General features: G+C 49.0%; 12 protein-coding genes and 2 non-coding genes across 14 annotated transcripts; 11 read left to right on the top strand and 3 right to left on the bottom strand.

The window, feature by feature from the left end:
* Positions 1-26: 26 nt before the first annotated feature.
* On the top strand, positions 27-2,477 carry DEU56DRAFT_728650 (plasma-membrane choline transporter-domain-containing protein; the record flags this gene model as incomplete). The annotated part of the gene is made up of 18 exons (XM_041348055.1): positions 27-263; positions 311-426; positions 482-613; positions 662-699; positions 749-926; positions 977-1,009; positions 1,056-1,084; positions 1,134-1,268; positions 1,321-1,358; positions 1,413-1,560; positions 1,617-1,712; positions 1,767-1,829; positions 1,886-1,924; positions 1,973-2,038; positions 2,091-2,171; positions 2,225-2,267; positions 2,320-2,380; positions 2,427-2,477. The coding sequence occupies 18 exons, from the start codon at positions 27-29 to the stop codon at positions 2,475-2,477; spliced, it is 1,584 nt and encodes a 527-aa protein (XP_041213034.1).
* Positions 2,478-2,938: 461 nt separating this feature from the next.
* DEU56DRAFT_779319 (uncharacterized protein) lies at positions 2,939-4,193 on the top strand. The gene is made up of 7 exons (XM_041351880.1): positions 2,939-3,048; positions 3,103-3,119; positions 3,239-3,591; positions 3,650-3,727; positions 3,777-3,847; positions 3,898-3,958; positions 4,010-4,193. The coding sequence occupies exons 3-7, from the start codon at positions 3,400-3,402 to the stop codon at positions 4,082-4,084; spliced, it is 477 nt and encodes a 158-aa protein (XP_041213033.1). The 5' UTR covers positions 2,939-3,048; positions 3,103-3,119; positions 3,239-3,399; the 3' UTR covers positions 4,085-4,193.
* Positions 4,194-4,999: 806 nt separating this feature from the next.
* Positions 5,000-5,081, bottom strand: DEU56DRAFT_t39. The gene has a single exon. It is a non-coding gene; the product is annotated as a tRNA-His (tRNA).
* Positions 5,082-5,611: 530 nt separating this feature from the next.
* On the top strand, positions 5,612-6,666 carry DEU56DRAFT_779314 (uncharacterized protein). The gene is made up of 5 exons (XM_041351879.1): positions 5,612-5,716; positions 5,770-5,798; positions 5,853-6,190; positions 6,242-6,325; positions 6,379-6,666. Exons 1-5 carry the CDS (start codon positions 5,660-5,662, stop codon positions 6,531-6,533), a joined length of 663 nt encoding a protein of 220 aa, XP_041213032.1. The 5' UTR covers positions 5,612-5,659; the 3' UTR covers positions 6,534-6,666.
* DEU56DRAFT_779298 (uncharacterized protein) lies at positions 6,667-8,930 on the bottom strand. Its single transcript, XM_041351878.1, has 10 exons — positions 8,799-8,930; positions 8,656-8,742; positions 8,562-8,603; positions 8,480-8,507; positions 8,255-8,416; positions 8,112-8,196; positions 7,974-8,061; positions 7,854-7,920; positions 7,474-7,794; positions 6,667-7,423 (listed from the first exon to the last, which is right to left on the bottom strand). The coding sequence occupies exons 1-10, from the start codon at positions 8,840-8,842 to the stop codon at positions 6,740-6,742; spliced, it is 1,608 nt and encodes a 535-aa protein (XP_041213031.1). The 5' UTR covers positions 8,843-8,930; the 3' UTR covers positions 6,667-6,739.
* Positions 8,931-8,977: 47 nt separating this feature from the next.
* DEU56DRAFT_582152 (armadillo-type protein) lies at positions 8,978-13,248 on the top strand. Its single transcript, XM_041346923.1, has 8 exons — positions 8,978-9,740; positions 9,793-10,532; positions 10,584-10,818; positions 10,870-11,734; positions 11,785-11,901; positions 11,949-12,322; positions 12,374-12,982; positions 13,033-13,248. The coding sequence occupies exons 1-8, from the start codon at positions 9,036-9,038 to the stop codon at positions 13,144-13,146; spliced, it is 3,759 nt and encodes a 1,252-aa protein (XP_041213030.1). The 5' UTR covers positions 8,978-9,035; the 3' UTR covers positions 13,147-13,248.
* On the bottom strand, positions 13,031-14,325 carry DEU56DRAFT_582137 (proteasome assembly chaperone 2). The gene is made up of 5 exons (XM_041346922.1): positions 14,194-14,325; positions 13,981-14,137; positions 13,872-13,930; positions 13,690-13,805; positions 13,031-13,630 (listed from the first exon to the last, which is right to left on the bottom strand). The coding sequence occupies exons 1-5, from the start codon at positions 14,248-14,250 to the stop codon at positions 13,249-13,251; spliced, it is 771 nt and encodes a 256-aa protein (XP_041213029.1). The 5' UTR covers positions 14,251-14,325; the 3' UTR covers positions 13,031-13,248.
* Positions 14,326-16,627: 2,302 nt separating this feature from the next.
* Positions 16,628-17,360, top strand: DEU56DRAFT_779276 (uncharacterized protein). The gene is made up of 2 exons (XM_041351877.1): positions 16,628-16,931; positions 16,994-17,360. Exons 1-2 carry the CDS (start codon positions 16,846-16,848, stop codon positions 17,322-17,324), a joined length of 417 nt encoding a protein of 138 aa, XP_041213028.1. The 5' UTR covers positions 16,628-16,845; the 3' UTR covers positions 17,325-17,360.
* Positions 17,361-17,876, top strand: DEU56DRAFT_779273 (uncharacterized protein). Its single transcript, XM_041351876.1, has 2 exons — positions 17,361-17,507; positions 17,569-17,876. Exons 1-2 carry the CDS (start codon positions 17,417-17,419, stop codon positions 17,799-17,801), a joined length of 324 nt encoding a protein of 107 aa, XP_041213027.1. The 5' UTR covers positions 17,361-17,416; the 3' UTR covers positions 17,802-17,876.
* Positions 17,877-19,176: 1,300 nt separating this feature from the next.
* Positions 19,177-19,603, top strand: DEU56DRAFT_711470 (uncharacterized protein; the record flags this gene model as incomplete). The annotated part of the gene is made up of 2 exons (XM_041347504.1): positions 19,177-19,284; positions 19,337-19,603. Coding segments are annotated over 2 exons (375 nt in total), but the record flags the coding sequence as incomplete, so codon positions are not given.
* A 1,423-nt stretch (positions 19,604-21,026) lies between these two features.
* Positions 21,027-22,425, top strand: DEU56DRAFT_779248 (uncharacterized protein; the record flags this gene model as incomplete). The annotated part of the gene is made up of 2 exons (XM_041351875.1): positions 21,027-21,076; positions 21,133-22,425. 2 exons carry the CDS (start codon positions 21,027-21,029, stop codon positions 22,400-22,402), a joined length of 1,320 nt encoding a protein of 439 aa, XP_041213025.1. The 3' UTR covers positions 22,403-22,425.
* Positions 22,426-23,388: 963 nt separating this feature from the next.
* Positions 23,389-23,475, top strand: DEU56DRAFT_t40. The gene has a single exon. It is a non-coding gene; the product is annotated as a tRNA-Asp (tRNA).
* A 392-nt stretch (positions 23,476-23,867) lies between these two features.
* DEU56DRAFT_581831 (uncharacterized protein) lies at positions 23,868-24,948 on the top strand. The gene is made up of 4 exons (XM_041346921.1): positions 23,868-24,138; positions 24,214-24,248; positions 24,302-24,783; positions 24,840-24,948. The coding sequence occupies exons 1-3, from the start codon at positions 23,975-23,977 to the stop codon at positions 24,676-24,678; spliced, it is 576 nt and encodes a 191-aa protein (XP_041213024.1). The 5' UTR covers positions 23,868-23,974; the 3' UTR covers positions 24,679-24,783; positions 24,840-24,948.
* Positions 24,816-27,783, top strand: DEU56DRAFT_880518 (CHAT domain-containing protein; the record flags this gene model as incomplete). The annotated part of the gene is made up of 2 exons (XM_041356091.1): positions 24,816-25,226; positions 25,351-27,783. 2 exons carry the CDS (start codon positions 24,816-24,818, stop codon positions 27,781-27,783), a joined length of 2,844 nt encoding a protein of 947 aa, XP_041213023.1.
* Positions 27,784-27,903: the final 120 nt, after the last annotated feature.

The following is a 27,903-nucleotide window of genomic DNA, read 5'->3' as shown; positions in this document are numbered from 1 at the left end:
TATTCGCTTTCTCATTGTTTCAGAAAATGTCCGATTGGAACAAGGATCAGTGGGGAGTACAACAGGGACGGGGGTATCCGCCGTTCTATGCACATGGTGGGGAGCCAAAGCCAGGACACTCTCAACCATATGCGCAACCAGTCGTTCAGCCGCAGTACGATCCACAAGCATTCGGAAACCAAAAATCTCCATTCGATGACGGTCGGTTTCAACCGAAGAAGCGGGTCAATGATATTTTCTTTCTGATCCTTTTCATTCTGCAGGTCAGTGCATGTTATTTCGTGGTGCACTCCTTCTGACGCCACAGTAGTTTGCAGGGTTCGTTGCGCTTTCAGGGATTGCTCTCTCAGAATACGTGTCGGGTAATGGGCTTGGAGGTGGTGTAGGAAATGGCTCTCAGGTCGGCTCGTCGGTGACCCTCAATCGGTGTGTTGATTGCGCACATTCATCGGTATATTTAAACTAATGTTGACTGCGTCAGACATACGGTCTATCTTCTGCTGTTTGTCACCGCAGCAGCTCTTGTCCTGTCTATGGCCTACCTGATGCTCGCACGCCTCTTTACACGGGCCTTGATGCACATTACTCTCATTCTGTCTATCATACTTAACATGTACGCCCACTCTAACGCCTTCTAGTGTTTTGCTGATCCTTTCACTAGCGGCATTTGCATCTATTACTGGACTACTGGCTACTATTGTGAGCAATTTGAACATCGGTCACCTATTTATTGACCATAAGACCATAGCTGGTGCCATCATATTCACTATCATTGCTTTATTCTCGATCTTTGCCTATTTTGGCTTTAGGTCCCGCATTCCGCTAGCATCCCTCCTCCTGCAAGTAGTAATAGATGTCTCCAAGCACCACAAGAGCGTCTATGTTGTTGCCTTCATCGCCTTGATCTTGCAAGCTGCCCTGAGTGTGTAAGTCGCTGTCGTCACGCTCAAAGAAGTTTTGCTGAGTACTATCACAGGTGGTTTTCATATACACTGATTGCGATGCAAGTGTTTCAGTTTGCTGAGCAAACTTCAGTTTCTCTAACACATTTATAGTTACACGAAATGGACACCTGGCAATCCAAGTAAGTTTACATTCTCAATAAATTCAATCAAGTTCGAATGATCACACAGGTTGCGATAACGGAACATCTTGTTCTGGGAGCACTGTAGCAGGCCTAGTATTCTACGCAGTATTCTCATATCTCTGGACATCTCAAGTCATTGGTAACGTCGCCTTAGCCACTCTTGCTGGTGGAGCGTATGGAAGTGAGCTTAGTCGGATGACTCGATTGATTTCGATATCTTATATGCATTACAGGTTGGTATTACTTCGGGCCTCGAGAGCAAGGACAAATGGTAGCGTTCTGGTTCATGCGCCCTCACAAGTCGTGCTTACACATGGATTTTCAGCCAAAGCATCCGACCCTCAGCGCTTTTGGACGTGCTTCGACGCTCTCTCTTGGGTCAATAGCATTCGGATCCCTTATTGTCACTATTCTGGAAGTCGTCCGCCTCATTTTGAACGCTGCGAGGAACAACGCAAATGCGCAAGGGAGTTGTGAGTGTTAATCTGAATCTTCCCTACATCGGCATTAGATGACGACCTTTCACCAGTTGTGGAGGCGTGTCTTGCATGCTGCGCAGAGTTCTTCGTTGGATGTATTGAAGGAATGGTAAGGTACTTCAATAGATATGCCTACATCGAAATTGGTAAGCTACTTCAGTTGGTCCGGTTATAATTACCAGTAACCGAAACGTTACCAGCACTCTATGGAAAGCCCTACATTCGAGCAGCGAAAGACACTTGGACTATGTTCATGGATCGTGGTACGCTCCGTCATTGTTTTGTTTTTCGTAAGCACTCAGAATGCCCAATATTTTAGGGATTGATGCGCTTGTCAACGATTCTTTAGTTGGCATGAGTGAGTCACCAGTTGCGGATGCTGACGTCTTCTGATCGTATCCGACAGCTTTGATGTGGGGAGCGTATGTCATCGGGCTTCTATGCTCACTCTTTGGGTATCTATACCTGCGCCGTGCGTGCTGCTCTATCGTACTGAAGAAACTAATACCATCGTAACTGCACAGTGACGCACCCCGCCTACAACGCCGATGGGCAATACACAGCACCGGTAGTCTTGTTTGCATTCCTCATTGGATTGCAATGTTGTGCGTACTTTTTTTTTTGGTTGCCTCGATAGTTCTCCATGATGATTTTGCAGCATTGACAATGTCAACTGCCATCGAGGCTGGTGTATCTACTATGTATGTGCAACCTCTGTGTATGTGGTGACCCGCTGATTTTATCGAAAACTAGCTTCGTAGGTCTCGGTGAAGATCCGCAGATATTAGCTACGCGCGCACCTGACCTATTTGGGGTGAGAGCTTCGATGTCCAGCACGTCTTTGCCTGATCAGCTTGCAGCTTATTGCTCTTACCTATCCTCGTGTTGTTCAGGGGGTACCAAGGGTCTGACGGCCTCGAGAGACGTTTTGCGAAGGTCCATGTCACATGTACTTCGAGACTTCTCGTATGTCGACATGAACACGTTCTGTTTCATAGGGAAAACTTTAAGTATGAGCGCGAAGGCCGGATCCTCGCCGATAAGTTAGGAGTTACAGTGAACCGAACTACGTCATCCGGCTATGCTAGTGACCGGTCCGAGATGGTGGAAGCTTTTGTGACTATAACGAGGATCACCGGACTTGAAATGTCTCCATGATGCTGTTTCGACTGTGTCTGGCTGCAGGTTGGTTTATCAATCACAACGGCTGTTTTCCTTGCGATATCCTAGGGGAGGTGGTTTGCTGCCAGTAAGTGACCGTGAGCCAGGCTTATCCCCAGCTTCCTGAAACCGCCGAATGGCATGTTTCGCTTACTATGATATAGTCGGTGCGTACGAAGTTTCTTATGGTGAATGAATCCCGTGGCCCTGGGTCGAGCTGCCCTTTGGACTGTGCTCGCGTGTTTTTGTTCTTGATCATGGAGCGCACGGATCATATTGGGGGTAATCGGTTTGAACGTCAGTACTATCTGCGCGATTTACGCAAGTATCCATTCTTCCATGCAAGCTGTCAGCTCACCTGATATGCTCCTTCAGGAATAACCGGAACCTTGGTCAGAACCTTTAAGTAATCCCAGGGTGAGTACGAGACGTTCTTACACTTGAGGAAGGAGCGTAACGAAAGCACATCATTTTAGGGTACTATTCGCTCAACTCGTTTCTTCCATGCAAGCTGTCACGCCATCTTGATTCTCCTTCAGGAATAAATGGCACCTAACTCGCCTGCCCCTCAACCGGAACCCGGACAAAGTGTAGTATAAGAGGCTCAGCTCATCACCACAGGGTGCATCCCCATCTTCCTCGAAAGCTCTTCACTGTTTTCAAACCACAATCATGAGTCACGGACAGAACGATGCCCAGAATCCTACCATCACTACTGCATCGAGTGTGTACGTGGTTCCATGGGATGGAGTATACCTGATCCAAAACGTCGGCTACCACGAGCAAAATATAGGACTCAAGCGTCTTGATATCATCAATAATGTTGTTGGCCGTCACGAGGATTCAGTTGATCCACCCATCAGGGTAGGTTCTTGAATAGATACCTCATTACACTGCCGTTCAGTTCTCGTAACCCCTGCAGTGGGACATTAAAGCCACCAGCGTAGGCGAGGACAGCAAGATAACCATCAAGTCCGGCTCCTCCTACATCGGTGCTAACGTGAGTTTCACTTCCCCTTATTCTAAAATTTGATGTTAACTTCGCCAAGTCTGAGAAAGTGGTTTATGGTGCCACACCCTATGAATGGAATGTATCATACCGCGATGTCGGCAGGTGGATGTGAGTATGACATATATCATTTGTCTGTTTTGCGTAACCTGGCTTTTCAGCATCCGTGACACTAGGTCAAACTTGTTGTTGTACTTGCCCAACGGGAATGATGGAACAGAGGTACGGCAATTCAACTTGTGCTGTTGAACAACATCACACTTTGTCCCTTAGGTCAAACTCATGCAGGATCAAGGAGACGACAGATCATACTGGAGGTTCATTCCTATTAGACCCCCCTCAAATTGATTGGTGCGATGCACTGAGATTCTTAGTGTTGATGTGGTGTCTGCGTTGGCGTAGGTTGGCGTGTACGTTAGTAGAAGCGCTCTCAAGTGAGCGGGCAATGAAAGGCGACGAGTGATATGTAGTGAGTGATCTGTGATCGCAAACTTGGGACCAGTGGTCTCGGCTCATCATCCTTGAAAGCCATTCACTGTTTTTAAACTACCATCGTGAGTTACAGCTCAACGTTCAGGGGGTCGCCGACTGATGTGGTTCAAGTTCACATACCGACTCATATGGTGACTTGAATGATTCAGGGGGCGACACATATATATGATATGGTTCAAGTTCACATGACTTATACGGTAATTTTCTCGTGCTCTCTTCAACTACTATTTCTACCGCCACCACAACAAGCGTGTGCGTGGTTCCATGGGATGCAGTACGCCTGATCCAGAGTGTCCGCTACTTCGAGCAAAAGGTAGAGTTTAAGGACCATGACATCATTGTCGTCGGCCGCCACAAGGGTTCGGTTGATCCGCGCATCAAAGTAGGTCCTTGAATAGATATCATATTGCATTGCCTTTCAGTTCTCATGGTCTCTGTAATGGGACATCAAAGCCGCCAGCGCAGGACGAGGACAGCCAGATAGCTATCCAGTCCGGCTCCTATTATGTCGGCGTTGACGTGAGTTTCACTCGCAATATTGGGACCAGTGCTACTGGAGACCAGGGTCGAGTGCGTTTGGGTTCGTAGCATCAATCACCGTGACACCGAACTGGGGATGGATCCAACGCTCCACGACAGCATAGCCAGCTAGCATAGGACATCACAATATATCATCCACATGCATGATGTCCAAGTTGACATTACTGATCTGGGGTGAGATATCATGATATGTATATATTTTTGGTGCTGGAATGGAGCAAAAACATGACCTGTCCCAGGGAGGATTCGAACTTCCGGCTTCGCAGATTGGAGTGGCCACAATGCGATGATTTAACCACTAATCGACAAGGACGCTAGCCATTGGTCACTATCTATACATCAAGGGGGGTCTGGAGGTCTACGGAGTATTCGGTCCGCCTCGAACCAGCAGTGGAAATCCAAGGAGAGTCGTACTCTGGGGCCGCAGTCGACTGGTATGTGAGACAGTCGTCTAGCTACGTCGAGTACGGAGACTACAAACTTTAGTGGATCGAAGCGGCCCACAAAAGGCACTCCTAGATTGATAGACGCGACAGACGACATCACGATTTTGAAATGTTCTATGAATACATATCATGGTCCCCGTAGCTTGGGACTCACTTAGAAGTTAATCTGATGTGACAAGAGGCGTTCGCCAAAACGGCTGCGAAACAACGATATAACGGTTAGACAATGCGAGATTTCCGCATTTCCTTCCAAGGATTGCTCTCTGCCGGAGCTTAGAGGCCCGTTGAGATATTTGCGCGAATGGTTGAAGATATCGCCTGGCGCCAAACTCCGGGGTTTGATTCTTACATAATAAAAACAATAAAAGGCCATGACAAGAATTTGTGGAGCGCGTCAGGAAACTACCTTGCCCACTTGCAATCACCCTTCAAAACCTCTGTTGTCATGAGGAAAACCTCGTACGCAGCGACCTTTGCCGCTGTTCTCATTATTCTTGTCATCGTAAGTTCATCAGCTCGCGTTCTCTGAAATACACTCATCCAGGGGTTTTCTAGAACATATTATCTGCACGCCTCCCGGACTGGTTCGCCAGAGAACGTTTTAACCGCGAAACGCCAGCCTGACATTTCATTTGAAGGCTTATTGCTAGATATGACATAGCGAACGCCCAGGTCACCGTTCGCTATGGGTTGATGGAACGTTGCGAACGCTCCACCATCAGCTTTCCTGGCCCTAGCAAAGGCGGTCATCTAGAATACACCGATTACGAATGTCGTGCATTTCCACTCCGTGTAAAGGACAAGTGTGATGGCGAAAACCGCCTGTTCTGTGCTCTGTGGACCTCGGCTCAATATTTCACCGAGCTTGGCATCGGTTTTGCCGCCATGGGTCTCGCCGCTTTGGTCATTGGCGTGAGCACACACTCCAGGCGGAGAAGGGTTTGGAGAGCTGTGGCTGGGCTAGTCATACTGCATGGTTAGTCTTTGTGAGCCACACGTCATCATGAGGCATCATCGCATTCCGCAGCTGTCTTTCAACTTATAACCTTCATCCTCGTCACCGAGCTCTACCGCAAGGACCGTTTCCCAGCATTTGAGCACGCTAAGCCTGGTTAGTTTTTGCTGCGCTTTCTCGTATTGCTGGCTCTAATGCGTCCTTCAAAGGTGTTGGCTACGTTTTAAACGCTGTTTCTTGGGTTTCAGGTTTTGCCGTAGGAGCTGGTGTCATTATAACCGGTATAGCTGCAGATCGCGGCCATAAGTGGGCTGCTGGTAACAGAGCATACCGACCCATTCGAGGTTATGGTGCAACTCCATAGTTCACTTCCTCTCCGCAAGCACACTTGTCAATGACGCTCTATTTTTGTTTTACTTGTACCGTATTTGGATACCTGCACGCAACATGTAAATATTGTCCATTGGATATTGAATGAATATTGATTCAAGTCGCCCTCAGGCTTATTCGTAAAGGTGCGATTGTCAAAGCAAGATGTATGCAAAACAACAAAATACCAAACATTAGATCTTATAAGCCCTCTTCTGGATAATCAACCTGGTCATATAGCCTCAACGTCTCATTCCAGTCCCTCTTCCGCCTCCTCCTCACAGAGAAGTACTTCGCCCCGCTGTCCCAGGTGCTCCTCACCCGACCCTTCTGCTTACCCCCACTTCTGACGAAAAACTTCTCGGGATCATCCGGCAACCCCAAAGTCCCCACAGCGATGCTCATCAATCTTGCTTGCAGATCGCGCCTTGTTATTCGTATCTCGTTCAGCGTCTTCTTCCCCACACACAACAGCCTTGCCAGTGCCATAAAGGCGCGAAAAGCCGAAACAGCATCCTCCGTCCATCTCAGCGTCATCCACATCATAGCGGGGACGAGAAACGTGGTGATCGCGGCAGAAGGAAGCGTGAACAGAATGCAAGCAGCCCAGACGGATAGACCCGAGAATAGCCCGTAGACAAGCTTATATTGCGCGATTTCGTCAAAGGTGTCCCAGACTGGCCCGGTTCTCTTGAAATTACGGACGGCGATGAATGTGGTGATGAATACGGGTGTCCAGAGCATCAGGCCTGGAAGAGAGATGGTAAAGAGACATATGAACCACGTCAGTCGAATGACCATTCGCATGGTAATCGTTCGTAACGAGAGGGGGCGCGCAATCCGGTCGTCTTTGATACCCCAGTGAACAAGTCGGTCTTGGTATGTCTTTTGACGGTAATTTAGAAATTGGTACAACCGTTAAAAAGTTTTATTACCTTGAGGTCACGACGCAGTTGGTTGAGCTCAATGTCCTCACTGGTAAAGTCAATAGATTGGTCTTCAGCACTAGTACGCTTGCTCTTTTGGGTATCGTCGGAAGCTTTGAAGGCCTCGACAAATGTTCTGGTGACTCGCACATAATCTCCCAGGCTCATACGAGTCCCAAGAGGTGCATATATGCGTGTTGCCATCTTTGCGGACCTCACAAATTCCCAAGATGGCGAGTCAATCGTCCGGGAACTAATTTGTTGATGCATCCGTGCAGTTAGACCCCGGATTTCGTCATAGTGAACAGGAGCGAGGAGCTCTGGATTGTCCTGAACCACAGGTCATTGAGTGAGGTGTCTTAAAGAAACAAATATTGATATTCACGCACTTTGGGAGTGAACGTCATTGGGGGGTTGAATGTCACTAGGACATCTGACCTGAAATGTTGTCGATGCCTACAATTTCACGCGATCAGCAACTAGGTCGAAATGTGAGAGTGGCTGATTACATGTAAGTGACTGAACACGTCAGAATGGAAACGGAAAAGTTTGGATCATCACGATTACGGCTCAGGACATCCGAAACAATGCGAGCCACTAGAAGATAGGTGAAGCAGGCATTAGCAGGTATAAATCAGTCGACAAACCTCCTGTCTTAAGCGGGGCTATAGTGGGGTGATAGCGACTTGCCCCCTCCGGAAATAAACAAACTGCGTCTCCAAGTTCGAGTGCCTGTTAGATTTAATTGAACTTTGAGATCCCCTATGTAAATACTATGGGCGCATCTTACATCCATGAGCTTATCCATGGTTTGACTGTTATCAACCTCGCTGTTATTATAATCTTTGCGCCGCTTTATAGGTACTGTGCCTGCGGATTCAATCAGCCAACTGGTAAATGTCCGATGGCCGAATTGGGTGGATTTTGCCGTGAGACGGAGCATATTACGCGTCTGCACGGCAATGAGTCAGTTTTGTTTCAGTAACACGCCGGGTTCAAGGTTGTGGTTGCTTACTCTGGACGGCATAGAGGTTACCATAAGACTGACGTATACAGACTATGAGTTAACGCGCTTGCACGAGGCAAAGTGTTCTCACAGTGCATCCGTTAGGGAATTGGAATGGTTGGCGCAGACAATGCTGAGTCGCAATACCATTTAGTCAATGGACGACAACCTGACAGAGAACAGACCATGGTTGCCCGGTCTTTGGTATAAGATCAGCATTCTCGACAACGATGGTCCCATAGAATATCTTCAGCACAAACTTGAAGAGCAACCTAACGCCGCCGTTCCGAGTCAAATTGTGTTGACCTTGGTACGTTGCTGCCCTCACCGAACGAATATGTAAGACCAGGGCGTAGTAGAACCCTTGGGCATATTTATGCGAGTCTTGTCGTGATGGTCGTGTACATGAACTGAGGTGCGTTATGCGGAGGATCCAGGAAAGTGGAGTTTAAGAATAGACAAAGTACCTTCAAGTAGTCTTGTGTATTACATAATCAAAATTTTGATCAATGCCTCATGTCAGTCCATAGGACATTCAGTTACAAGTGATCTACACGCGATCGTCATGGAGGAGGCATTGGCCAAAATACGGCCTCACACGACCTCAAATCTTGCCCACCAGAAGGCACCAGCAAACCTGCTTCAAGCTTTAGAATCCACGTTCCAGGAAAAGCATGCGGATAGGACACCTACAGCTTATTTTGCTGCATTGATAACAACTCTCGATGGAAGCATTCAAAAGAAGGAGAATTCACTTGGGGATGGAGACGTACTACCCGCAGAATTGTATCTCCTTGCTCTAGTGGCTCCCTTCGTCCCCCCGCCAGTTATCCAGACCAACCTCAATACACTTCTCTCCCTGACCGCACCTCTTTTTCCTGCCTTGATGGCACATGCCCCTCCACTGAGGTCTCAGCTAACTCTTTACAATGCCATATTCAGAGCCCTTGACAAATCGCAGCTGGATGTTTCTGCAGTCCGCCAATCATTTGCGTCTATACTGCAATTATGTCTGGATCCGCGACCCAAAGTGCGCAAGAAAGCAGCTGACATCGTGAAAGATGTTCTTTCATTCCCACCGAGTCCATTAATCCGGCATCCTTATGCACAGCGGGTGGCTGAGTGGGCTCACATTGCGCTTCAGCAAGCAAGCTCGGGCGCCCTACCCAAATCAAAATCATCTGGAAAAGGATCCGATACCTCAGCTGCAGAAACAGCTATTCATCTCCTTGCATTCTTGCGCCCAGTACTTCCACATCTTCCCCTTGATGTATGTTAAATACCCTTTAAATCACCGTCTGCTAACTCAAATAATCGTAAAGGCCATTCCGCCCATCACCACCACACTTTTGACCCTCCCACGATTAGGAAACCCATACCTCTCCCAAGCTGCATACTCGATTCTCTCCGATCTTTTTACTGCGTCTACCACGACCGGCACTGCCAGTGCAATCGAACAAATTCCGGCTGTTTTAAATGCCGTACTGGAATCACCACCAGCAAAATCCGATAATTCCACCTCTCCATCCTGGATTCGTGTTCTTGGAGACGCCATGTTTGCCTATCATGTCGCGGATGCATCGGCCTGTGCCACCGAGTTCAATAAAGTGTGGAAGACGGTATGGTCGTACTTCGAGACGAAGCACACACCAACCCGCAAAGCTGTTGCGGAGTCACTGGCTTTAATGACAAAGTGCATCACGTCTTCCATAGTGCAAGACTCCATTTCAGACAGTGAAGCTGGTAAATCCCCCCTGCGAGGCATCATCTCGCAAATAACGAAAGCTCTCGACTCCCTGGCTTTTGCATCCGCGATGCCGGAGCTGCTCTCGGTTATTTCAGCTCTAGTCTCAAATCTGGGCGTTCGTTTAGAACCAACGAAGTCCACTACTGCTACAGAGGCTTTACTCATGCCTCTGGTGTCGAAAATCGCCGATCTGCGGGTCCAAAAAGGCTTTGAGCACAAGGAGGCTGCTGATGCTGTGCTCTCGACAGCTATGCGAGTAGTGGGTCCCGCTGTGCTTCTTGCCGTTATTCCTTTGAACCTAGAGCCGTCGGATCGGTGAGTCACTTCGAAACCGGGGGAAGGACTAAAGCTGAATATATATATTAGTCAAGCAGGCAAAGAACCGCGCGCGTTCCTTTTGCCTATGCTCAACCAACCTCACCCGTCGCTCCTTGGGCATTTTGTCTCATACTTCGTGCCCATGAGCGAGCGGATGTTCAATTTACAGCAAAAGGCCGATAGCGAAGGACGGCAATCAGAGGCGAAAGTGTGGAGTGTACTTGTCGCTCAGATATGGACTGGATTTGCAGGCTATTGCCATGCGCCTCCTGACCTCAAGACGGTGCGTGCGGCCCTTGTATAAAAAAGATTTATATTGATGGATATCATATAGGCCCTCACACCGGCATTCGCGCAACTCCTGTCTCAGCTACTTTACAGCCAACCTGATCTTCGGCCACCTGTACTACGGGGCTTGAAGGCTTTGATAGAGTCCAACAAGATAATCGCATCCCAGGTCGACACAGACATGGCAGAACCATCGAGATCGGACAACGCAATTACTCCCGAACAAGCTTCTCAGAACCTTGCTTTCCTCAAGACACAAGTAGAGAGTTGGTTTGCTGTCTTCTTCAACGTCTTCGGTAGCGTGGATAGGGATAATCGTGGTATGGTGGGTGACGTCATCGGTGTTTGGGCTGGACTCGCAGAAAAGCAAGACATTGCAAAAGCCTATCGGAAGGTCGTCGATCTTTTCCGCCAAAGCCTTCAACAATCAGACAATGGGAACACCACCGCAATGACGCAAGACCTTCTAATCCTCCTCCTCCCCTTCCTTGACGCGCAAGACGTCGCCGCTCTTTTCTCGACGTGCCTCGCGCAGGAAGTGCTGGGCCACAAGGACAACGGCGTACAAAAGCGTGGTTACAAGATCCTAGCGAAGCTTCTGGAGAACGGAAAAGTAGAAGGAGATGCGCTCAAGACTTTCCAAAGTCTAGACGAGCTTTCCGTTGGGCTTGCACCTGCTGCAAAGAAAGATCGGTTCATCTTGCTTTCTCTGCTGATACTTCGGGTTCCTAGCGAGTCTTTACACATTATCCCTTCGCTTATCCCAGAAGCTGTCTTGGGTACGAAGGAGCCATCAGAGAAAGCCCGGTCTGCGGCTTTCGAGCTCATTGTTGCTATGGGTCAAAAGATGAGCCAGGGTGGTATCGTGAAGAGAAGCATGGTCGATGGAATGGATGAAGATGGCGCCGAAGGTGAGTCAAAGATGGAGTGCTAATCTCAGCTATTGACATCCTTTTTGTAGCGCAAGCGAGCATTAACGAGTACATGACCATGGTTGCAGGAGGCTTAGCAGGAGCTTCGCCGCACATGATCAGTGCGACTGTAACAGCCGTCTCCCGTCTCGTTTTCGAGTTCAGAGGTATGTTTGACGGAGTCGTGATTGCAGCCTATTTAACATTTGAGCAGAATCCATCGACACACAGATGCAGACAGAGATCTTCACGACTCTTCTGGTTTTCCTCTCTTCTGCCAACCGTGAGATTATCAAGTCTACGCTCGGGTACATCAAGCTTGCGATTCATACATTGCCTGTTGAAATGCTACGACCACATCTAAAAGAACTCGTCCCTGCACTCCTCGCCTGGTCGCACGATCACAAGAACCACTTCAAGGCAAAGGTTCGCCATATCTTCGAGCGAATGATTAGAAGGTTCGGGTGGAATGACGTGTATCAAGCCGCGGGTGAGGACCAGGCCGCGAAGGTGTTGGTGAACATCAAGAAACGGAAGGAAAGAGCTAAAAGGAAGAGAGCTCGAGAGGATGATGACGAAGAGGAGGAGGTTGGTTTTCCTGCCCGTCTACCATTCTATATCGCTCATGATAATACCCAGACGACAAAAGCGAAGGTTCCTACAGGTGATGCCTTTGAGGATGTTTTATATGGCAGTGAAAGCGAGTTGGACGACAGCGACGAAGACGAGGAGGCATCTCGACCCGAGGCAGGACCAAAGCGGAAGGGAGTTGAACAAGGAGTGCGTTTGCGGGTGGATGATGACGAACCGATGGACCTCTTGCAGGGTGTTGCCTCGCGTTTGACCAGTGGGTGTTCGTCATGCGCTTGCATCTGCACCGTTTACCTTTTTGTAGATGCACAAGCAAACCGACGCCGCAAGCCGGGTCAAGATGCAGGTCGCTTCAAAACTGACACTGACACCGGAAAAATGGTTATCAACGAAGATGAGGAGTCTGACATCGAAGTCAGCTCTCGGAAGGCTGCCAAAGACGTCGCTGGTAGTGCATATCGGGAGAGTATGACCTCAGTGGATGGCTTTACTCGTGGACCCAATGGGCGCATCAAGTTCAACAAAGATACCAAAAAGAGACGCCGCGAGAATGAGGACGAAGATGGAGATGTTGAGATGGCTGATGGTGCTGCTACTGCTACGAAGAAGAACAAGCGACCCACGGAGCCAAAATTAGGCCACGAATTTAAGGCAAAGGTGGGTGGTCTGCTGAATCTGTGTTCACCTAGTCTTATGCTCTAATGCAGAAAGCGGGTGGTGATGTCAAGAAAGGCGGCGTGGATCCATATGCTTACATGTCGTTGTCTCAAGCCGCCAAGAAAAAAGGCCGGAATCGTACCGGCATTGCTGGAAAACATTGATGATGTTCAGCGCAGGCTACCAAAAAGCGCGTGTAGATTTGTTTTTGGATCATTGCTTGATTTTTGTTACCAATATCTGCACCAGGCTGTAGAATACACTTGTCAACCGTACAATGTTTGATCATGAGGGGTACCGAAAAGACCATGTCCCCAACTGCTAGGCTGCTTCCAGTTAGGAACTTCTATCTGCAATACCTTGGATACTACAGCTGCCATGAGCTGAGCGTCTGCTCTGTTGTCTCCCTCCATGACATATTGCAAGAGACATACAGTCGGGATTTGCCATGCGTCGGAAAGTGAGGAAAGGATTCGACGGGATAGACCTCCGCCCGGTATGAAAGGTATGGCTGTCCTTTCTGCATCGCTATGCAGGAACTGGGAAACGGGTGAAGTGTAGACCGGTATGGGCAATGTTGTGAGGGCGGCCAATGGACCAGAATTCAGATCAGGTGTTCCAGGTGGGACAATCTGACAGGTAGGTGTCCTGAAAGCATCGAAAGGACATCAATTCACGGTTCAGGTGCCGAATCATTGCAACTCAACAGCATCTGAGGATCAGTCCTGTTGGACATATCCACTCCCCCAATGACGAGGACAGCTGAAGCTCCTGAAGTACGTATGAATTCCAACAGGGAGTCAACAAAATCCTGCTTCGAGGACTAGTAGGACGCAAGATGAACTTCTCATCAGCACAATAATGATCACATCTCTGGGTGTTTCATTACCTTTAATGTGGGAGAGCGTTGTTGTATGACTGCGACATTGATGTTATCGCGGCCAAATACTAGCCTATCTGTTAGCGCAAGCTCTGGAAAAACATGCACGAAGACATACGCTCGAGTGGTGTTGTGATACCAGGAAGATCATCTTCGCGAGCACCAACAACAGGAACTAAGCTACTAGGGTCGAATATGCCTACGCGATGCAAGGAAAGTGAAGCGATCAAGAGATCAGCCGCGAGCTGGGCAACGTTCGCGACAGAAACAACGGGCTGCCTTGGAGAATGTCTTCAGTGAGCTGTCTTGCGTCGGATATCGGCATACGCACGATGACGAGGACTTTTCCCTTTGTACTGAAGTGAGTAGTTGGGTTATAGAACGTCATGACCGGTGAGATTAGAAGTTGAAAGCCTTGAGAGTACTGCCGCGCGTCAATTTAGCTCTTAGGTACGTTACCTACATATGAAGCTGGATTCGCGGATCAGTACTGTCCTATGTATCATCTATATAAGGAAATAAATTCGGAGGTACCCGCGCTCGCCGATGGTAAGAACACCCATGAGAGCGCCGTTTCACTTCGACGTCGGTTCGTTTCGAAACGAAAGGACAACAACAAACGAAACGGACGGTTGCCTCACGGGCCCTAAGTTAACTCCTTACAGATTTTTCATTGATTCAAGTCGCGTTTCGCCATAGCTATTGTCTAGCTTGATACGGTATGCACAGGTATGGACTACGAATCACTTAATAACAATTGAATCCAACACCATCTTCAAACGTCCACCGAATTCGCAAGCTCTCTCGCATCCATCCTTGAACACTATGACCCTAGTCTCGGATGATCCCACATGGTGGCCGTCCATCGATTCGTATCGTATTTCCAGTTATTTTATAGGTTCGTGGATGTCCAGTTTATGGTGTCCCGACTGGACTGACGATGGTTTTGCAGTTGCCGCATTTGCTGGGGTGATGTATGATTGGGGTGAGCACGCTAGTATGGAAAATCCGCTGATATCCTCATGGTATTTTTTAGTACTGACGTTCGGCCAAGAGGTACGTTCATGTCATGACCAGAGCAAGATTCTCACTAATAATAGTTTTATAGGTTGAACTGGTCTGGGTGAGCAGAGTCTCGCAATAGAACGACAACAATTGATTCGCGACAGAGGCAACGCTGGTCCCTTATGACTATTTTGTATCTCAGCGTATGTTGCTTTTGTTCCAATTATTCTTGGCGGGTTATTCTGAGGTGAATATATTATAGGCGCGCTATGTTGGAATATCATACCCTGCGTATGTTTGAAAGGCTAAGTAATAATATGGCGCTGTGCTAATTGGTCGTGTTTATTAGCGTTAATGTGCTAAGTATGTCCTCTCATATACACAGTGTCTGTTTGTTTTGACCGGCGGCATGCAGTTTGGGTTCCGACTATCCCAAAGACGGACGCAGTGAGTATTCTACAATGATACCTACGATTCCCGTTCAATCAACCGCACTTCCATGTAGGGGTGAGTGAGATTCTTGACCATCTCTTTGGTTCAACGGAATGACTGTCACAGCTGTGAGTTGGTTTCGAGTTCGATCATCTGGAGCTGATCACTGATATTACTGAATTTGTCAGGCCTTATTTTGTACCTGGCAGTAAATTGGATGAGTGTCATCGTAAATGCAATACTGGGCGGTGAGCTACGCAACTTCAATACCTCGGTGATATCGAGTTGATAACGTTATGCAAGTCATTATGATCGCTCGATTACACGCTATGTACCAGCGATCTATGAAGGTGCTGATACCTCTCGTTGTCATCTTCCTGGCATTCAATGTTTACGACGGAGTGGTCGCCACAATTTTCACGGGGAATACTTCAGCGGGTACGCTTAATCGTGGTTCAAAGACTCAGGCTCATTAAAGAATATTAGAGGAGTTCGATCTCTCCGGCACCTATCAGTGCACATTTGGCTTTGAGGGAAATGTCGTACTTCCAACCATGACCTGGATACTCGGCACTGTTTGGGAGGTCCTCGCACTGTTTCTCGCAGTCTGGATTGCTGCGAAACACTTCCGTGAACTGCGACGACGTTCAGCGGGAGGGATTATGGGGGACTGCTTCACAGTGTTAATGGAAACTCACGCAGTTTACTTTGCTAGGTGAGTTCATAAGTGAATATGGGTTCTTTTGTCCGCTGACGTTCCGCACGCGCTAGCATTTTTGCTGCTTCTTGCTTCTCCTTTGGTGATTTGTCTCCAGCAATCTCAGCGGTACGTCACCGACTCTTGCATGCGACCACAATTCGTCACCTCTATTGTTTAGAACAACAACTCCATATATCTTGGTTTTCTTGCGATCTTCCAAACTTTGCAAATTTGTGTACTAGGACCACGCCTGATTCTTGGCGTTCGAGAATATCACGCCAAACTCGTAGCCGACAGCGATGCAGCAACTGACATGACTTCAGTTGCTTTCCAGGAGCGCGTACATGTGTCAACGAGCAGTAACGTGTAGGATAGGAGGTGCTCGATGTGATCAACGTACTCTGCAGAGAGCTGGATAATTTTCGTTGTTTCGTCGTGGTATTTATTTCAGTCGTTCAGCGCTCTGAGGTAGATTTAAATAGGTCTGGACACCAATATTACTGCTGGCACTGGTTCCTGATCCCCAGTAAGAATCGGACATGGCCATTTCCACGCAGGTCGACGGATTTGTAAGTTTCGAGTAGTCAGTAGACTCGTATCGATGGAATTGTAAGTTGTGCAAATACATGTTGAACAATCTGTCTACAATTTGAGCAATACAGCACGCAAGAATGCGCAGTTGCATTCAACCATCGACGTGTTCAACTTTGGTTCAACTAGAGGTTGCGTAAGATGTATCTCATTGCTCAAGTATTTCGTACTTCGCCACCCTCGATCCAACTCAAACAGTTCAACTTGCTTGCTTGCGACTCGGAGTTTCAATGAACTCTCCCTCCTCTCACCATCATGAGTCCATTACTATTGCTGTTGACTGGCTCACTCGTCGCACACCCACCTACGTCGATTTCCTACATCCAGTTGACTCCAACTTGGTGCGTGTTGTAGACCTCGGCCAGCATATCCATGTACAATTGTGCTCATTTTTTATTGTCAGCGTGCACCTGGAGCCTGCTCCCCTGTTGGGACGTACAACACTTCGGTTGCTGTTATACCAGCTCCACCACCGTCAGTGGCCCCAGTCTGGTCCCATTCTCCTCCAGAAAGAACCAGTACACCCTCGCCGCCAACAAGTCCTTCAGCGGAGAACGTTTACCCCGCTTAAGTGCGCACGGCATCCAGCCACTCAGCCGACATTCACCGGGATGGTTGGATACCGTGAGCCGACCCACAGACATGCTATATCCCAATCAACCACGTACTCATACACTACAAATAGGGCGCATATAGTCACTCTTTCGACTCGGTGTTTCAACACGACTCACTAGCATGACCACTTCGAGTCCTTCGACATCAACAGCGGCTGCAACAGCTCCAGCGCCAATGCTCATTGACTCGACGTCTGAGTTTACTAGCGCTGATGATACTACTACACCTGCCCGCACATCAAACTTGGATATTCTCGTGCCTGTCACCACCACACCTACTCGCTCGAGAAGACCCGTCAAGCGGTATGTTTTCATTGTTCTTATCGTGTTTCTAGTTTACTAATTGTAATACCTACTACTGCAGAGCTACGACATCGAGGCCTCGAATCTGGTAAGTACCAATCATATTCCTATTGTACACTTACTCCCGCGCTCTACCCAGGTTGCCGATTGTGTGTGGACCGCGAACACAGTCGACGTTTTCGCAAAGTTCTCCAGTGGCACGCTGCATTAGCTCGGCTTTGCGTATCGTCAGCGGGGGCAGGTAGTAGGACGGAGGCGCTGGTGCAAATGGGCAGGCGGGTAGCCTATTTTTAGTGTTTTTTTGTTGTTGCTTTGTTGCAGTCTAAATGCATTGTTTTTCGTCAATTTGCGTCAATACGATCTGAGAACCAATGGATGCGAGCCATCTATTCAAATCTACGGAAATCTAAGTACTCAATGTTTCGTAGATTGGCGTCAATGAGCGTCGCTACCAGTCGTCTGAGCATCGACGGTACGCGCCATTTGTCGACGCTCGTCGACTGATACCATACTTTTCAGACTCCATCGATTTCCGTCGTTCTCCGTCCGAGGGCATCTGACCGATTCTTACTGGGCCTGATCCATAATCTGCCTCTCGACGTCAGTGGTGAATACATGAGCAGCTGATAAGGTGATTCACAAAGATTCCTATGTATAATATTGACATGTACGAATTGTATCGGTATTATTTGGACAATGTCACAATCCAAAACAGCTTGCAATACACCTTGAACTCCACTTGCTACACGACGTCTGGCTTGATTCCAATAAACATTCCTTTGGCCTCGTTGCCTTGACGCAGCTGTATACGTGAGGGGCGAATATCAAGTTGCGCAAGCTAGACTTTCTTGCTTCTCTCAGTCTGACTATATTGATACGGGATTCATCTTGCAGTCTACCGAAGGGAGCGCCTACGAGCGCCTACGAGCGCCCCCAGCGTCTACGCTGTCAAGCACGTGTTCGTCCTGGTCACGGTCGCACCGCCCAAGTCGCTTGCTGTGTACCACCACTCACCCCCGCCCACTCACCTCATAATCTTCCCAAATCTCACTGGGTTTACCTGGGATCCAATACAAGTATCTCATGTCAAAAGCATCAGTCACCGACGACGCCGAGGATCAGCGCGCTCACAATGATGAACAGCCTCCCCCACAAAATGACACCGTAGGACCTACGAATGAGTAAGTTGCGACTTCATGGAATCTGCCAGCCACCTAACAGCAAAACAGGGATGCGATAGATGGTGAAACTTCTGTGGCGCTGCCATCAGGGATGTAAGTGTTTGTGCCCTGATGCTTCTGTGTCCCTACTCACCAGAACCGTAGCTCGAACACTGGGCGTTCCCAACCATCAAAACTTCACGTGCAGGACAGTACGCCCAACTTGAATGTTGTATCAGACGGCGACCTAGCTCCGTAAGTCCCTATCAATGTCGATGTCAAATAAGCTTATGTGTTGTCTCAGCGATGGGGAGAAGGACGTGGTAGAGAAGGACGTGGAGGAGAAGGACTTGGAGAAGGACGTGGAGAAGGACCAGCCAACTCTAAGCGAACTGTGAGCGAAAAATCAGCCAAGCGATCTTAGCTGATAACATCCTACACGCAGAGCGAGTGTCATGAAACAGGTATTGGTTGTTCTCCAGGACTCGACAATTGCGTCGAAGAGTGGCAAGGACCATCGCTCTCGTTTCTGGGGGGTGTATAAGAGAGTCGCAGAGGAACACGACGGCGAGTTCCTTGAGCGATACACTAGCGATATGGACATTGTCTTGGTCTTTGTAGGTGTTGCATGCTCATCTTCAACTCGCTTTCAGATTGACATTTGATCAGTCTGGTCTTTTCTCTGCTGTCAGCACGTCTTTTATTGTGGCAATGGAGTCCAATCTCAATCCCAACCCCAGCGACACGACGAATGCTCTTCTCACACAACTCGTACAAATCGGACTCGGGAACCTCAGTGCAGCGGGTACTGCGGCCGCAGCACCAGGATCTACGTGGTCGCCGTCGCCGACCACCGTATGGATCCAAATGATCGCACACGCAAGCTTGGCCATGAGCTTGCTCGCTGCTTTCGGGGCCGTACTAGGCAAACAGTGGCTTGGGTACTACAAGTCAAACAGATATGGCCGCGGCTCGCAAGAGGAACGAGGAAAGCGCAGGCAAGAGACGTTCGACGGCATCATCACATGGTATTTTGATGCTGTCGTGCAATCCTTTCCGGTCTTACTTCAGATCTCCCTTCTTCTTTTTGGGATCGCGCTCGGGGCTAATTTGTGGACCGAGCAGCCTAGCATTGCCTGGGTCATCATTGCCACCACGACCTTCGGATTTCTATTCTATTCGCTGACCGTGATGGCATGTTTGATATCTCCCGCCTGTCCATTTCAAACGCCGATATCTACGATATTGCGCATGTTGCGCATCGACAGTAAGATCATCTTGTGAATTCTGGTGGTCGTTTCCAGTCTGAATCGACATTGCAGGAGTTTTACTCTTAATATTCACACCAGCCTCCAGGTATTTCCAGCAGCTTATGATGTCAGCGCATGGTGAGCTATGTTGTCTTACGTGTCCACAGGTTTTAACCATTTCTTGTCAGGTGTGCTGCGGCGATTGTTTGGCACCGTCAGATCGAGATGGGCCCGATTGTCTGAAGCATTAAGAGGTGACGTTTTTGTCTACTATTACACTGGACACCCAGTGTTAATCTTATTCCCCAGGCCCTATACGTGCGGGCGGCGCATTTGCATGGAGTTCTCTTCTGCAGGTATTCACCACGCTTCATAAGGGGCTGCGTTCTTTAGCGCTGCGCTCTTCGACAAAGGTTGTAGACTCGGAAAGACAACCGCTCGACCAAAACCTGGACATTTTGGCGGAGAATGAATGCACCCTCGCTCTCGACCTCCCCGACGTACCCACTGCGGGTCTGGAAGCACGTAGCATCAAGTGGCTGCTCGAGACATCTACGGATCCTGAAGTATTTCTCGCCGCTGCCAGCCTTGTTCCGCGTGTCGAATGGCCCCTGGATCTTGACGTATCAGACATGCTGCCTCAGCTGTATGATAATTTTATAAGCTGCATCGATATTCAGAGGCAAATTGTACCGTCGTTGAAGGAAAAGGCCTCTGTATGTATAGTGGCTCTGAGTCACCTATACTGCGGCCGAATTCTTCAGGCATATCCTGGCTATGGTGAACTTCTTGGCCAACGGGAAAGAGACTACGAGGTGTTTCGTGAGATTAGGTGGATGGACTTGAGCACAGCCGGCACGATGGTACTTTCCATGACTATGCATCTTTGTCATCCGAAAGATGACCATCTTGGATTCTATCTTCGACGGTTGGAGGATCCCGACTCTGTCTTGGAGTGGCTGTCGCATTCTCTTCCTTACCATTTCGTTATTGGGCGAGTGAGTGAAAGTGTAGAAGAACTTGCTATAGCAGTGATATCAAGACTGCTAAGTTCTCCATCCACTCCGTCGAATCAAATCGTCGCCAATTGCACTCTTCTCGCTTGCGTCATGATCGGCGTTCAGTTTGACAAGAAGAATATTGTTCGGATTGATAAAAGGTGCCATTGACTTATTTGATGGTTTTTCCGCCATCATTAACAATGAAATTGTGTAGTTCTGCTCTGCCTCAACTTGTGCAGCCCCTTTTGACGCAGTTCCAAAAGGTTCTCTGGGCATGGGATGGAGGCGATGTCGACAAAGACGGCACAGGAGTCACACGCCGGGCATGGAAACTCCTCGACGTTATTTGTCGCATTCTCAAGCCTGCTCGACCTTACTATATTGCTTCATTCCACACGATGCGGAACCTGGACATGTGCAGGAAGATTTATTCAAGAGCGAGGTCATCCGAAGATTCCTGGGATTTGTTGAAAGCTCTGCGAAATGCACTACATTTCACGTTCGCTGCGGCTGGAGTATCTCGGGACCCTGCCCAGTTGTGGTATTCCCTGTTGTGGCAAATCGATTCCCACTCTCCAGAAGACTTCGACTGGCTGGTGGACTACCTCGACTACACTGATCACGAGACAATATATGAAATCCTTCTTCTGCTGGGTACTACAGGAGCCCGCTGCAGCCCAGCTAAACAACATACATTCATTAAGAACCTTATCGCATGCATGGACAGTGACATGCCTAACAGTTTACGTCACGCCGCTCTTCGTGCTGTTCACAGTGTCCGACAAGATATGGCATCAATTCATGTGATTGATGATGCAAGCTTACGGGACATGGTTTTGACCGAGCTCTCCCCCGCTATTCTGACCGCGGTTTGTCCGCGACCAGGTGCAACACCCGCAGATGATGGCCCTGACCGCATTTTCAATGATTATCAGCGCGACTTGCGCTATCTCGAACTGGTTTTTGCCCTCGCGAGGAATTCCAGCTGGCACTCCCATTTATCTGGGGATCGCCATATAGATCAGTGCATTAGCATGATTGAAGAATACAGCTTCAGCCCGCATGCATTTTACATAGCTGGCATCTTCCTCCGAATCACACCTGAACAGTGGTCGCCCACATCGCCCGATTCTATCACAGAGCAGCAGTGGTGGGACATGATAAGTAGTGCATGGATGAATGCATACCGTCTAATTGACGACATACACTGTTTCGAGTTCCTTCCCGTCCTTGTGCAAGGCACGAAAAAGTACATGCGGGCTGCTTCGACGTTTGATCTCGAAACGCTCATCAGATATGTGGACTATACTCTCGAAACACGGGAGAGGCGAGACTCGGAGCAGGGAGAGCAGGGAGAGCAGGGAGAGCAGGGAGAGCAGGGAGAGCAGGGAGAGGGGGTCGTCGTTGCTGTGAAAGAGCTCAGGACGGTGGCCAGCGACATGCTTGAGAGGATGGCCAAAAGCGATGAAGTTGTTAGCCCCTGATTATCACGGTGCCTGCATGTTGTAAGGGATGGCGCAATGCGAATGCGGAAGGGGATCACTATGAAAATCTAAAGAAGATCGATTTTGGATCATCAACTACTTCTAGTTATGATTAGTCGTTTATGTCAGTCATTATCACCCTCACGAACGCTATGTATGTACATCATGATGCATGAGTGGCGAGTCAACCCTGTACTATATCCATTCAAAGTTTTCATCCCATTTGACATTGCTGCCTTGGAAGGCATGACCTCGAGAATATTGATGAGGGAGAGTCTCTTAGGTTTGACAAGGGAGAGGGACCCGTGCAGAAAACATGCTTGTTTTCAGCTGGCTCGTGGTCAACACAAATGTCTTATGAGCGCATATATACTCGCCGATTTTAGCCTCAACAGCTATGATGTCCTTTATGACTGCCTCGAGACACGCTACGAGCTTTTGGTGCCAGTCCCACAGCCACTCTGCAGATCTGCGTGATGCAGTTCGCAGTTGCATAGACGGAAGCGCTCTACTGCAATGTCGTTGACCAATCTTCAAGGACTGTTTGTTGGTCTTCTGGGAGGATGCGTCGTGCAAAGATGACCTGAGCCAATTGCAAGTGGTTGCAGAGTTGAAGCTTGACCCTGCGCTAGTATCACATTCCCGCCCCCGTCCATGTTTTCTTCAGAGGGCGCCTGAGGAGATGTTAGTGTGATCCAAATGAAAGATTGCAACACACACGGTGAGTCGTGTGACAGGTTGACATCCTCCAACGCAGCTGGTGCACGGCTTCCGAGAGATTCTTCCTACCCAAATTCAGCTGAAGAGTTCTATGTCGTCAATTCCTGCTTTGGAAGTGCTCAAAGACCTAATTTGCGTATCAAACGTCGTACAAGTCGTAAGTGTTCGTATGACTTCACAAGTGTTAGTAACGCGCGCAAGTCAAGCATACATTTCAGTGGTTTTGCAGATGTAGTACTATGGCGGAGGGCTGAACCCATAACAGGTCTTTGGTAGTATATCGGATAGTACACCCGCCTGTCATGCTTGAAACACGACCGCGGGAGAGCGGGGTTCGATTCCCCGCCAGAGAGACTTCTTTTTTTCTTTCTTTTTTTCTTTCTTTTTTTTCGTTTCACGTGCTTGATTCTGTCATAAGCAGTCACGGTTGGTCACCGGTCTTGAGTCGGCATCTCCAGTGACTTTAGACATTTTCCCTGATCGTATGTTGGCACCATGCATGTCTCTTGCGGAGAGGGAATACTTTTTCATTCGAAAAGCCCTCCCCACTAACTTTGGGAGACCAAATGGAACGAAGATAGCTGTTCCCTTTATTATGGTACAAGCGATCCCCTTTGGTGGGCACACATTCTGCTAAACCGTGATCCTCGAGTGTTGGGCGGGCAGGAAGTGTTGAGAGGACAGCACCAGTCTCCGCATTCCATACAATAACTCCTTCCTGAAGCTTGCGAGGGTGACACAAAGTCTCAGCGAAAGCCAGCCCAGCCTCATGATAACGGTCACTGCTAGTCGTAGACCAATGAAAGGAAAACGTTTTTAGTGGTCAGCCGGCTTCAGGACTCAGCCACAGACATGCGCTGGGCCATGGGTGGGGAGGCGCCATATGTGGTGCCTAGATTCTGTTTGAGTGGGAGCCAGTGTTGCCTGAGGGTGGTCGTCGAATGCTTATTAGCGCTGACGAGCATTGCCATTAGGCCATGCCACCCCATGCTATGCGCCTTTCATGCGCAGCCAGGGTAAGTCAGTGACCACTCGCTACCTGACCTTCCCATTGGTCTACTCGCTTCTCACCTCATCTCTTCATTGTTCAGTATGGATCGCGACGAACGTGTTTTGATGCTGGAGGGTATGTACAACTCCATCATTCCTCCCATTGCTAACATTTTCGCCTGTATCTAGTTATCAACGGCACGGACCTCCTCATTCCATCTCACCGAATCCCCGCTGGCCTTTATGTGTCTGTCTCCACCTCCTCTGGCCAGTGGAATACCACCATCAAGGCTCCGATGGCCGACTGCAGCGTTGCTTGGAATGAGACCTTTATAATATGCGCGCGCCCGGTGAAGTCTTTTTGGTGGCCAATGGCCTTCTTCTCCAGTACCTCGACGGAGGTCCATTTCGAAATTCGTGCCTCGTTTGAGATTGAGCGAACACTCGGTCAAGGCCAGGTTGTGGGTACGGTTAATACGACTATAGAAAAGTTGCTCGAGCAAGACGAACATTTCCGTGAGTGCTCACTATCCCTGATGATGGCATCTTCTTACAGTAGCGATTGAGTTTCATTCCCGGTCATTAATAATCAGCACCCATCACTGTTATTGAGAACGCGACGTGCGGAGACACTGCAGCTTACTGGACACACTGCAGACAGTCCCCTAGAGGTACATCATCTTTGTTGTGATCATTTCTCATTATGCTCACCTCTTCCCATTTGCAGAGTGAGATTAGTCGCGTCACTGAAGCAGCACACGAGGCGTACGCTCTCTACTCGAAGACCAACCATCGGAACGATCTCGATCGCACTATTCAGGGCTTTCAAGCAGTGCTCGAACGATGTCCCAATGGCCACCCGGACCGTGCTGCAGCGCTTTCCAACTTAGCACATGTCATTTTCTTCGGCACCACCAAGAACGTCAGAACTGATATTGACCATGCCATCTCCCTCTTCCGCTCTGCACTTGCACTCCGTCCCCGAGGGCACCCTGATCATCCGCTGTCCATCTTCAACCTCTGTAAGGCTCTTCACCAACGTCATCTAAATGGAGATGATTTCGCCAGTGTTCGCGAGGCTGTGGAGCTTTACCGCTCCCTGCTGCCGCTTTGTGTCGAGGGCGGCTATCTTCATCGAGTACTTACTCGACACCGACGGTACGCAACGTGTCATCGAGGAATGCAATGCACTTTCATGCGGCGCTATGGACATATCGCTTCGGCGAACTGTTCTTGAGCTCTGTCCGCCAGGACATCCATGTCGCGTATGGTCACTTAGCAATCTACCTGCAGATCTCTGTGACCGCTTTCACAAAAACGGCGATATAGATGATATTGATAGAGCTGTTCAATTTTCACGCGACGCACTTGCCATCCGTCCTGATGACGCTGGACACGACTTCTTTCTCGGTGTATTATCCTACGCTCTTCAGCTCCGCTTTGATCACCACGGCGATCCTAGAGACCTTGATGAGAGCATACCACTTTATCGAGCAACATTAGATTTGCGCCCTCCATTTGATCCAGCTCGTTGGACATCTCTCAATAACCTTGCCGAGGCACTGATTGCTCGCTACAACCAATGCGGCAACGTCTCGGACTTTGAGGAAGCCATGCGCCTTCACCAAGAGGCACTCGACCTGCGTCCCCGAGGTCATGCAAGGTGTGACTACACCTTAAATAACCTCGCAGTTGCCCTCTATGCACACTTTGGAAAATCGGGAGACATAAACGCTCTCGATGACGCCATTGGCTTCTATCGAGAAGCGCTCGAGATGCGACCTCCGGGCGACAAATTGCACTGTCATGCTTCAGTAAATTTGGCATCTGCGCTGCAGAAACGTTTTACACGAACTTTGGTCAGTGAGGACATCGAAGAGGCAACCGGGCATTGTCAGGAAGCCCTTGAGTCATTGCCAATCAGACATCCGGAGCGCTATTTCAGCTATGTGTCGCTTCAGGGAATCTACCTGGCTCGCTATAACGTTCATTGCGACATTGATGACCTCGCAAATGCATTCAAAAATTATAGACTGGCCGTGAACCATAGAACGCAAGGATTTCCTCGGCGCATAGTGAACGCGTTTCAATGGATTGTAGATGCAGAGAAGTATAATCACGACTCGGCATTGGAGGCTTATCAAACATTGTTGCACCTACTCGATATTCACCTGTCCACACGATCTTCTGTGATATCACGTCGCGAAGCTGTCTCGCAGTTGCGGCTGGCCCCGGCTCTTTCGGGAAATGCAGCGTCTTTTGCTATCCGTCGTGGGGAATTGGTGACAGCGGTCGAGCTCCTCGAACGTGGGAGAGCATTGCTATGGTCCCAAGTTTCTCGCCTTCGTACACCAACAGATCAGTTACACATAGCCCGTCCACTCCTCGCAGCTCGGTTCGTGGCTCTGAGTGAGCAGCTCTCTCCAGTCACACACGGGCATGGTTCTGATGCTGCTGATGGTGCAGCAGCAACGTGTGCAAAACAGCAGTTTGAAACACTCTCGAAGCAATGGGAAGCTGTGGTGGCACAGATTCGGGGGGTCGATGGGTTCTCGCGATTCCTCCTTCCGCCATCCTACGACGATGTACGGCTAGCGGCACAGGATGGTCCAATCATCCTCCTGGTCGCTAGCGAATATTCGTGCCATTCACTCATCATCACACGCGACGCAGAGCAACCCCACCATGTTCCCCTCCCGTCTCTTAATCTTGCAAATCTCGAGGAGCTCAAGGACGACTTCTTGAGTACGATGCGGAGCGCTGTCCGCACTCACCAAAAGGAGCCGAGGACAAAGCTGCTCGCGCTCTTGCGGAAGGTATGGGATAAAGTTATGCTACCTATCGTCATGGTACTTCGCGGCGATCTGAAAGTTGAGCACCGCTCTCGAATCTGGCTGTGTCCTACCGCAGCCTTCACGTCCATACCTCTCCATGCTGCTAGCCTGTTTCGAGTAAAGGCAGATGGCTCTGGGCCGGAACTATGTCTGGAGGATATCTACATCTGTTCTTACACGCCGACAATTTCAGCTTTAATCAGAGCTCGACAGACGATGAAAATGCATGTATCTCCGTCTTTCGTTGCGATTGGACAAGGCCAGCCAGGCGCAGGGCAAGGCGAAGTGCTCATGAATGTCGACAGTGAGCTAGATCTTGTTTGTGGGCTCATTCCATCAAAGGTCGGCGCTACCATTTTGCGTGGCGATGAAGCCACAAAATTAGGTGCACTTGAAGCTTTGCGTCACAATACCTGGGTGCACATCGCTTGCAATAGCGACCAGGAATATGAGCAGCCTTACAATTCACGTTTCGCCATGAGAGATAAACCGGTCACGCTGCTTGATATCATGGAGAATAATGCCCCCAAAGCTGAATTCGCGTTCTTATCGTCGTGCCACACCGCCATCGGCGACGAGCAAACCCCCGACGAAGTCATTCACCTCGCAGCTGGGCTGCTGTTTTCCGGTTTCAAGAGCGTCATTGGCACTCTGTCGGTGGTCGATGACGATGTTGCAAAGGAGATTGTCCAAGCTTTCTACGAGAACATGTTCACAGATGGTGTCATGGATTGTAGGAAGGCTGCCTCGGCACTTAACAATGCCATCCGTGCTGTCAAGGTTCAGCAGCAAGTGCCGCTCGAGCAGAGTATCATTTTCATTCATATTGGTGTGTAGTATCCAGCCGCATTATGTTCATCTATTACTGCAAGTCGTATTCTTTCACTACCTTTGTGCTTGATGCAAAATTACCTTGTGGTGATTGGAGAAGAGGCCATATGATCATATCCGTTGCGT

The sequence above is a fragment of the Suillus clintonianus genome, assembly GCF_016758775.1.
Source record: "Suillus clintonianus strain FC179 chromosome Unknown DEU56scaffold_9, whole genome shotgun sequence".
NCBI lineage: Eukaryota > Fungi > Basidiomycota > Agaricomycetes > Boletales > Suillaceae > Suillus > Suillus clintonianus.
This window is presented reverse-complemented; position numbering and strand designations above follow the sequence as displayed.

Excerpts from the sequence above, each read along its gene's own strand:
- DEU56DRAFT_779319 (XM_041351880.1), top strand. The coding sequence starts at position 3,400 with ATGAGTCACGGACAGAACGATGCCCAGAATCCTACCATCACTACTGCA. Across the intron at positions 3,728-3,776 it reads CCTCCTACATCGGTGCTAAC|TCTGAGAAAGTGGTTTATGG; the intron begins GTGAGTTTCACT and ends AACTTCGCCAAG. Across the intron at positions 3,959-4,009 it reads ACGGGAATGATGGAACAGAG|GTCAAACTCATGCAGGATCA; the intron begins GTACGGCAATTC and ends TTTGTCCCTTAG.
- DEU56DRAFT_779314 (XM_041351879.1), top strand. The coding sequence starts at position 5,660 with ATGAGGAAAACCTCGTACGCAGCGACCTTTGCCGCTGTTCTCATTATT. Across the intron at positions 6,191-6,241 it reads TGGGCTAGTCATACTGCATG|CTGTCTTTCAACTTATAACC; the intron begins GTTAGTCTTTGT and ends CGCATTCCGCAG. Across the intron at positions 6,326-6,378 it reads ATTTGAGCACGCTAAGCCTG|GTGTTGGCTACGTTTTAAAC; the intron begins GTTAGTTTTTGC and ends CGTCCTTCAAAG.
- DEU56DRAFT_779298 (XM_041351878.1), bottom strand. The coding sequence starts at position 8,842 with ATGCCCAAGGGTTCTACTACGCCCTGGTCTTACATATTCGTTCG. Across the intron at positions 8,417-8,479 it reads TAACCTCTATGCCGTCCAGA|ACGCGTAATATGCTCCGTCT; the intron begins GTAAGCAACCAC and ends ATTGCCGTGCAG. Across the intron at positions 7,921-7,973 it reads ACGTGTTCAGTCACTTACAT|GCATCGACAACATTTCAGGT; the intron begins GTAATCAGCCAC and ends GTGAAATTGTAG.
- DEU56DRAFT_582152 (XM_041346923.1), top strand. The coding sequence starts at position 9,036 with ATGGAGGAGGCATTGGCCAAAATACGGCCTCACACGACCTCAAATCTT. Across the intron at positions 10,819-10,869 it reads CGCCTCCTGACCTCAAGACG|GCCCTCACACCGGCATTCGC; the intron begins GTGCGTGCGGCC and ends GATATCATATAG. Across the intron at positions 12,983-13,032 it reads GCCACGAATTTAAGGCAAAG|AAAGCGGGTGGTGATGTCAA; the intron begins GTGGGTGGTCTG and ends GCTCTAATGCAG.
- DEU56DRAFT_582137 (XM_041346922.1), bottom strand. The coding sequence starts at position 14,250 with ATGACGTTCTATAACCCAACTACTCACTTCAGTACAAAGGGAAAAGTC. Across the intron at positions 13,931-13,980 it reads TATCACAACACCACTCGAGC|TATTTGGCCGCGATAACATC; the intron begins GTATGTCTTCGT and ends CAGATAGGCTAG. Across the intron at positions 13,631-13,689 it reads AGGACTGATCCTCAGATGCT|GACACCTACCTGTCAGATTG; the intron begins GTTGAGTTGCAA and ends CGATGCTTTCAG.
- DEU56DRAFT_779276 (XM_041351877.1), top strand. The coding sequence starts at position 16,846 with ATGAGTCCATTACTATTGCTGTTGACTGGCTCACTCGTCGCACACCCA. Across the intron at positions 16,932-16,993 it reads ATCCAGTTGACTCCAACTTG|CGTGCACCTGGAGCCTGCTC; the intron begins GTGCGTGTTGTA and ends TTTTATTGTCAG.
- DEU56DRAFT_779273 (XM_041351876.1), top strand. The coding sequence starts at position 17,417 with ATGATACTACTACACCTGCCCGCACATCAAACTTGGATATTCTCGTGC. Across the intron at positions 17,508-17,568 it reads TCGAGAAGACCCGTCAAGCG|AGCTACGACATCGAGGCCTC; the intron begins GTATGTTTTCAT and ends CTACTACTGCAG.
- DEU56DRAFT_581831 (XM_041346921.1), top strand. The coding sequence starts at position 23,975 with ATGCGCTGGGCCATGGGTGGGGAGGCGCCATATGTGGTGCCTAGATTC. Across the intron at positions 24,139-24,213 it reads GCCTTTCATGCGCAGCCAGG|TATGGATCGCGACGAACGTG; the intron begins GTAAGTCAGTGA and ends TTCATTGTTCAG. Across the intron at positions 24,249-24,301 it reads ACGTGTTTTGATGCTGGAGG|TTATCAACGGCACGGACCTC; the intron begins GTATGTACAACT and ends GCCTGTATCTAG.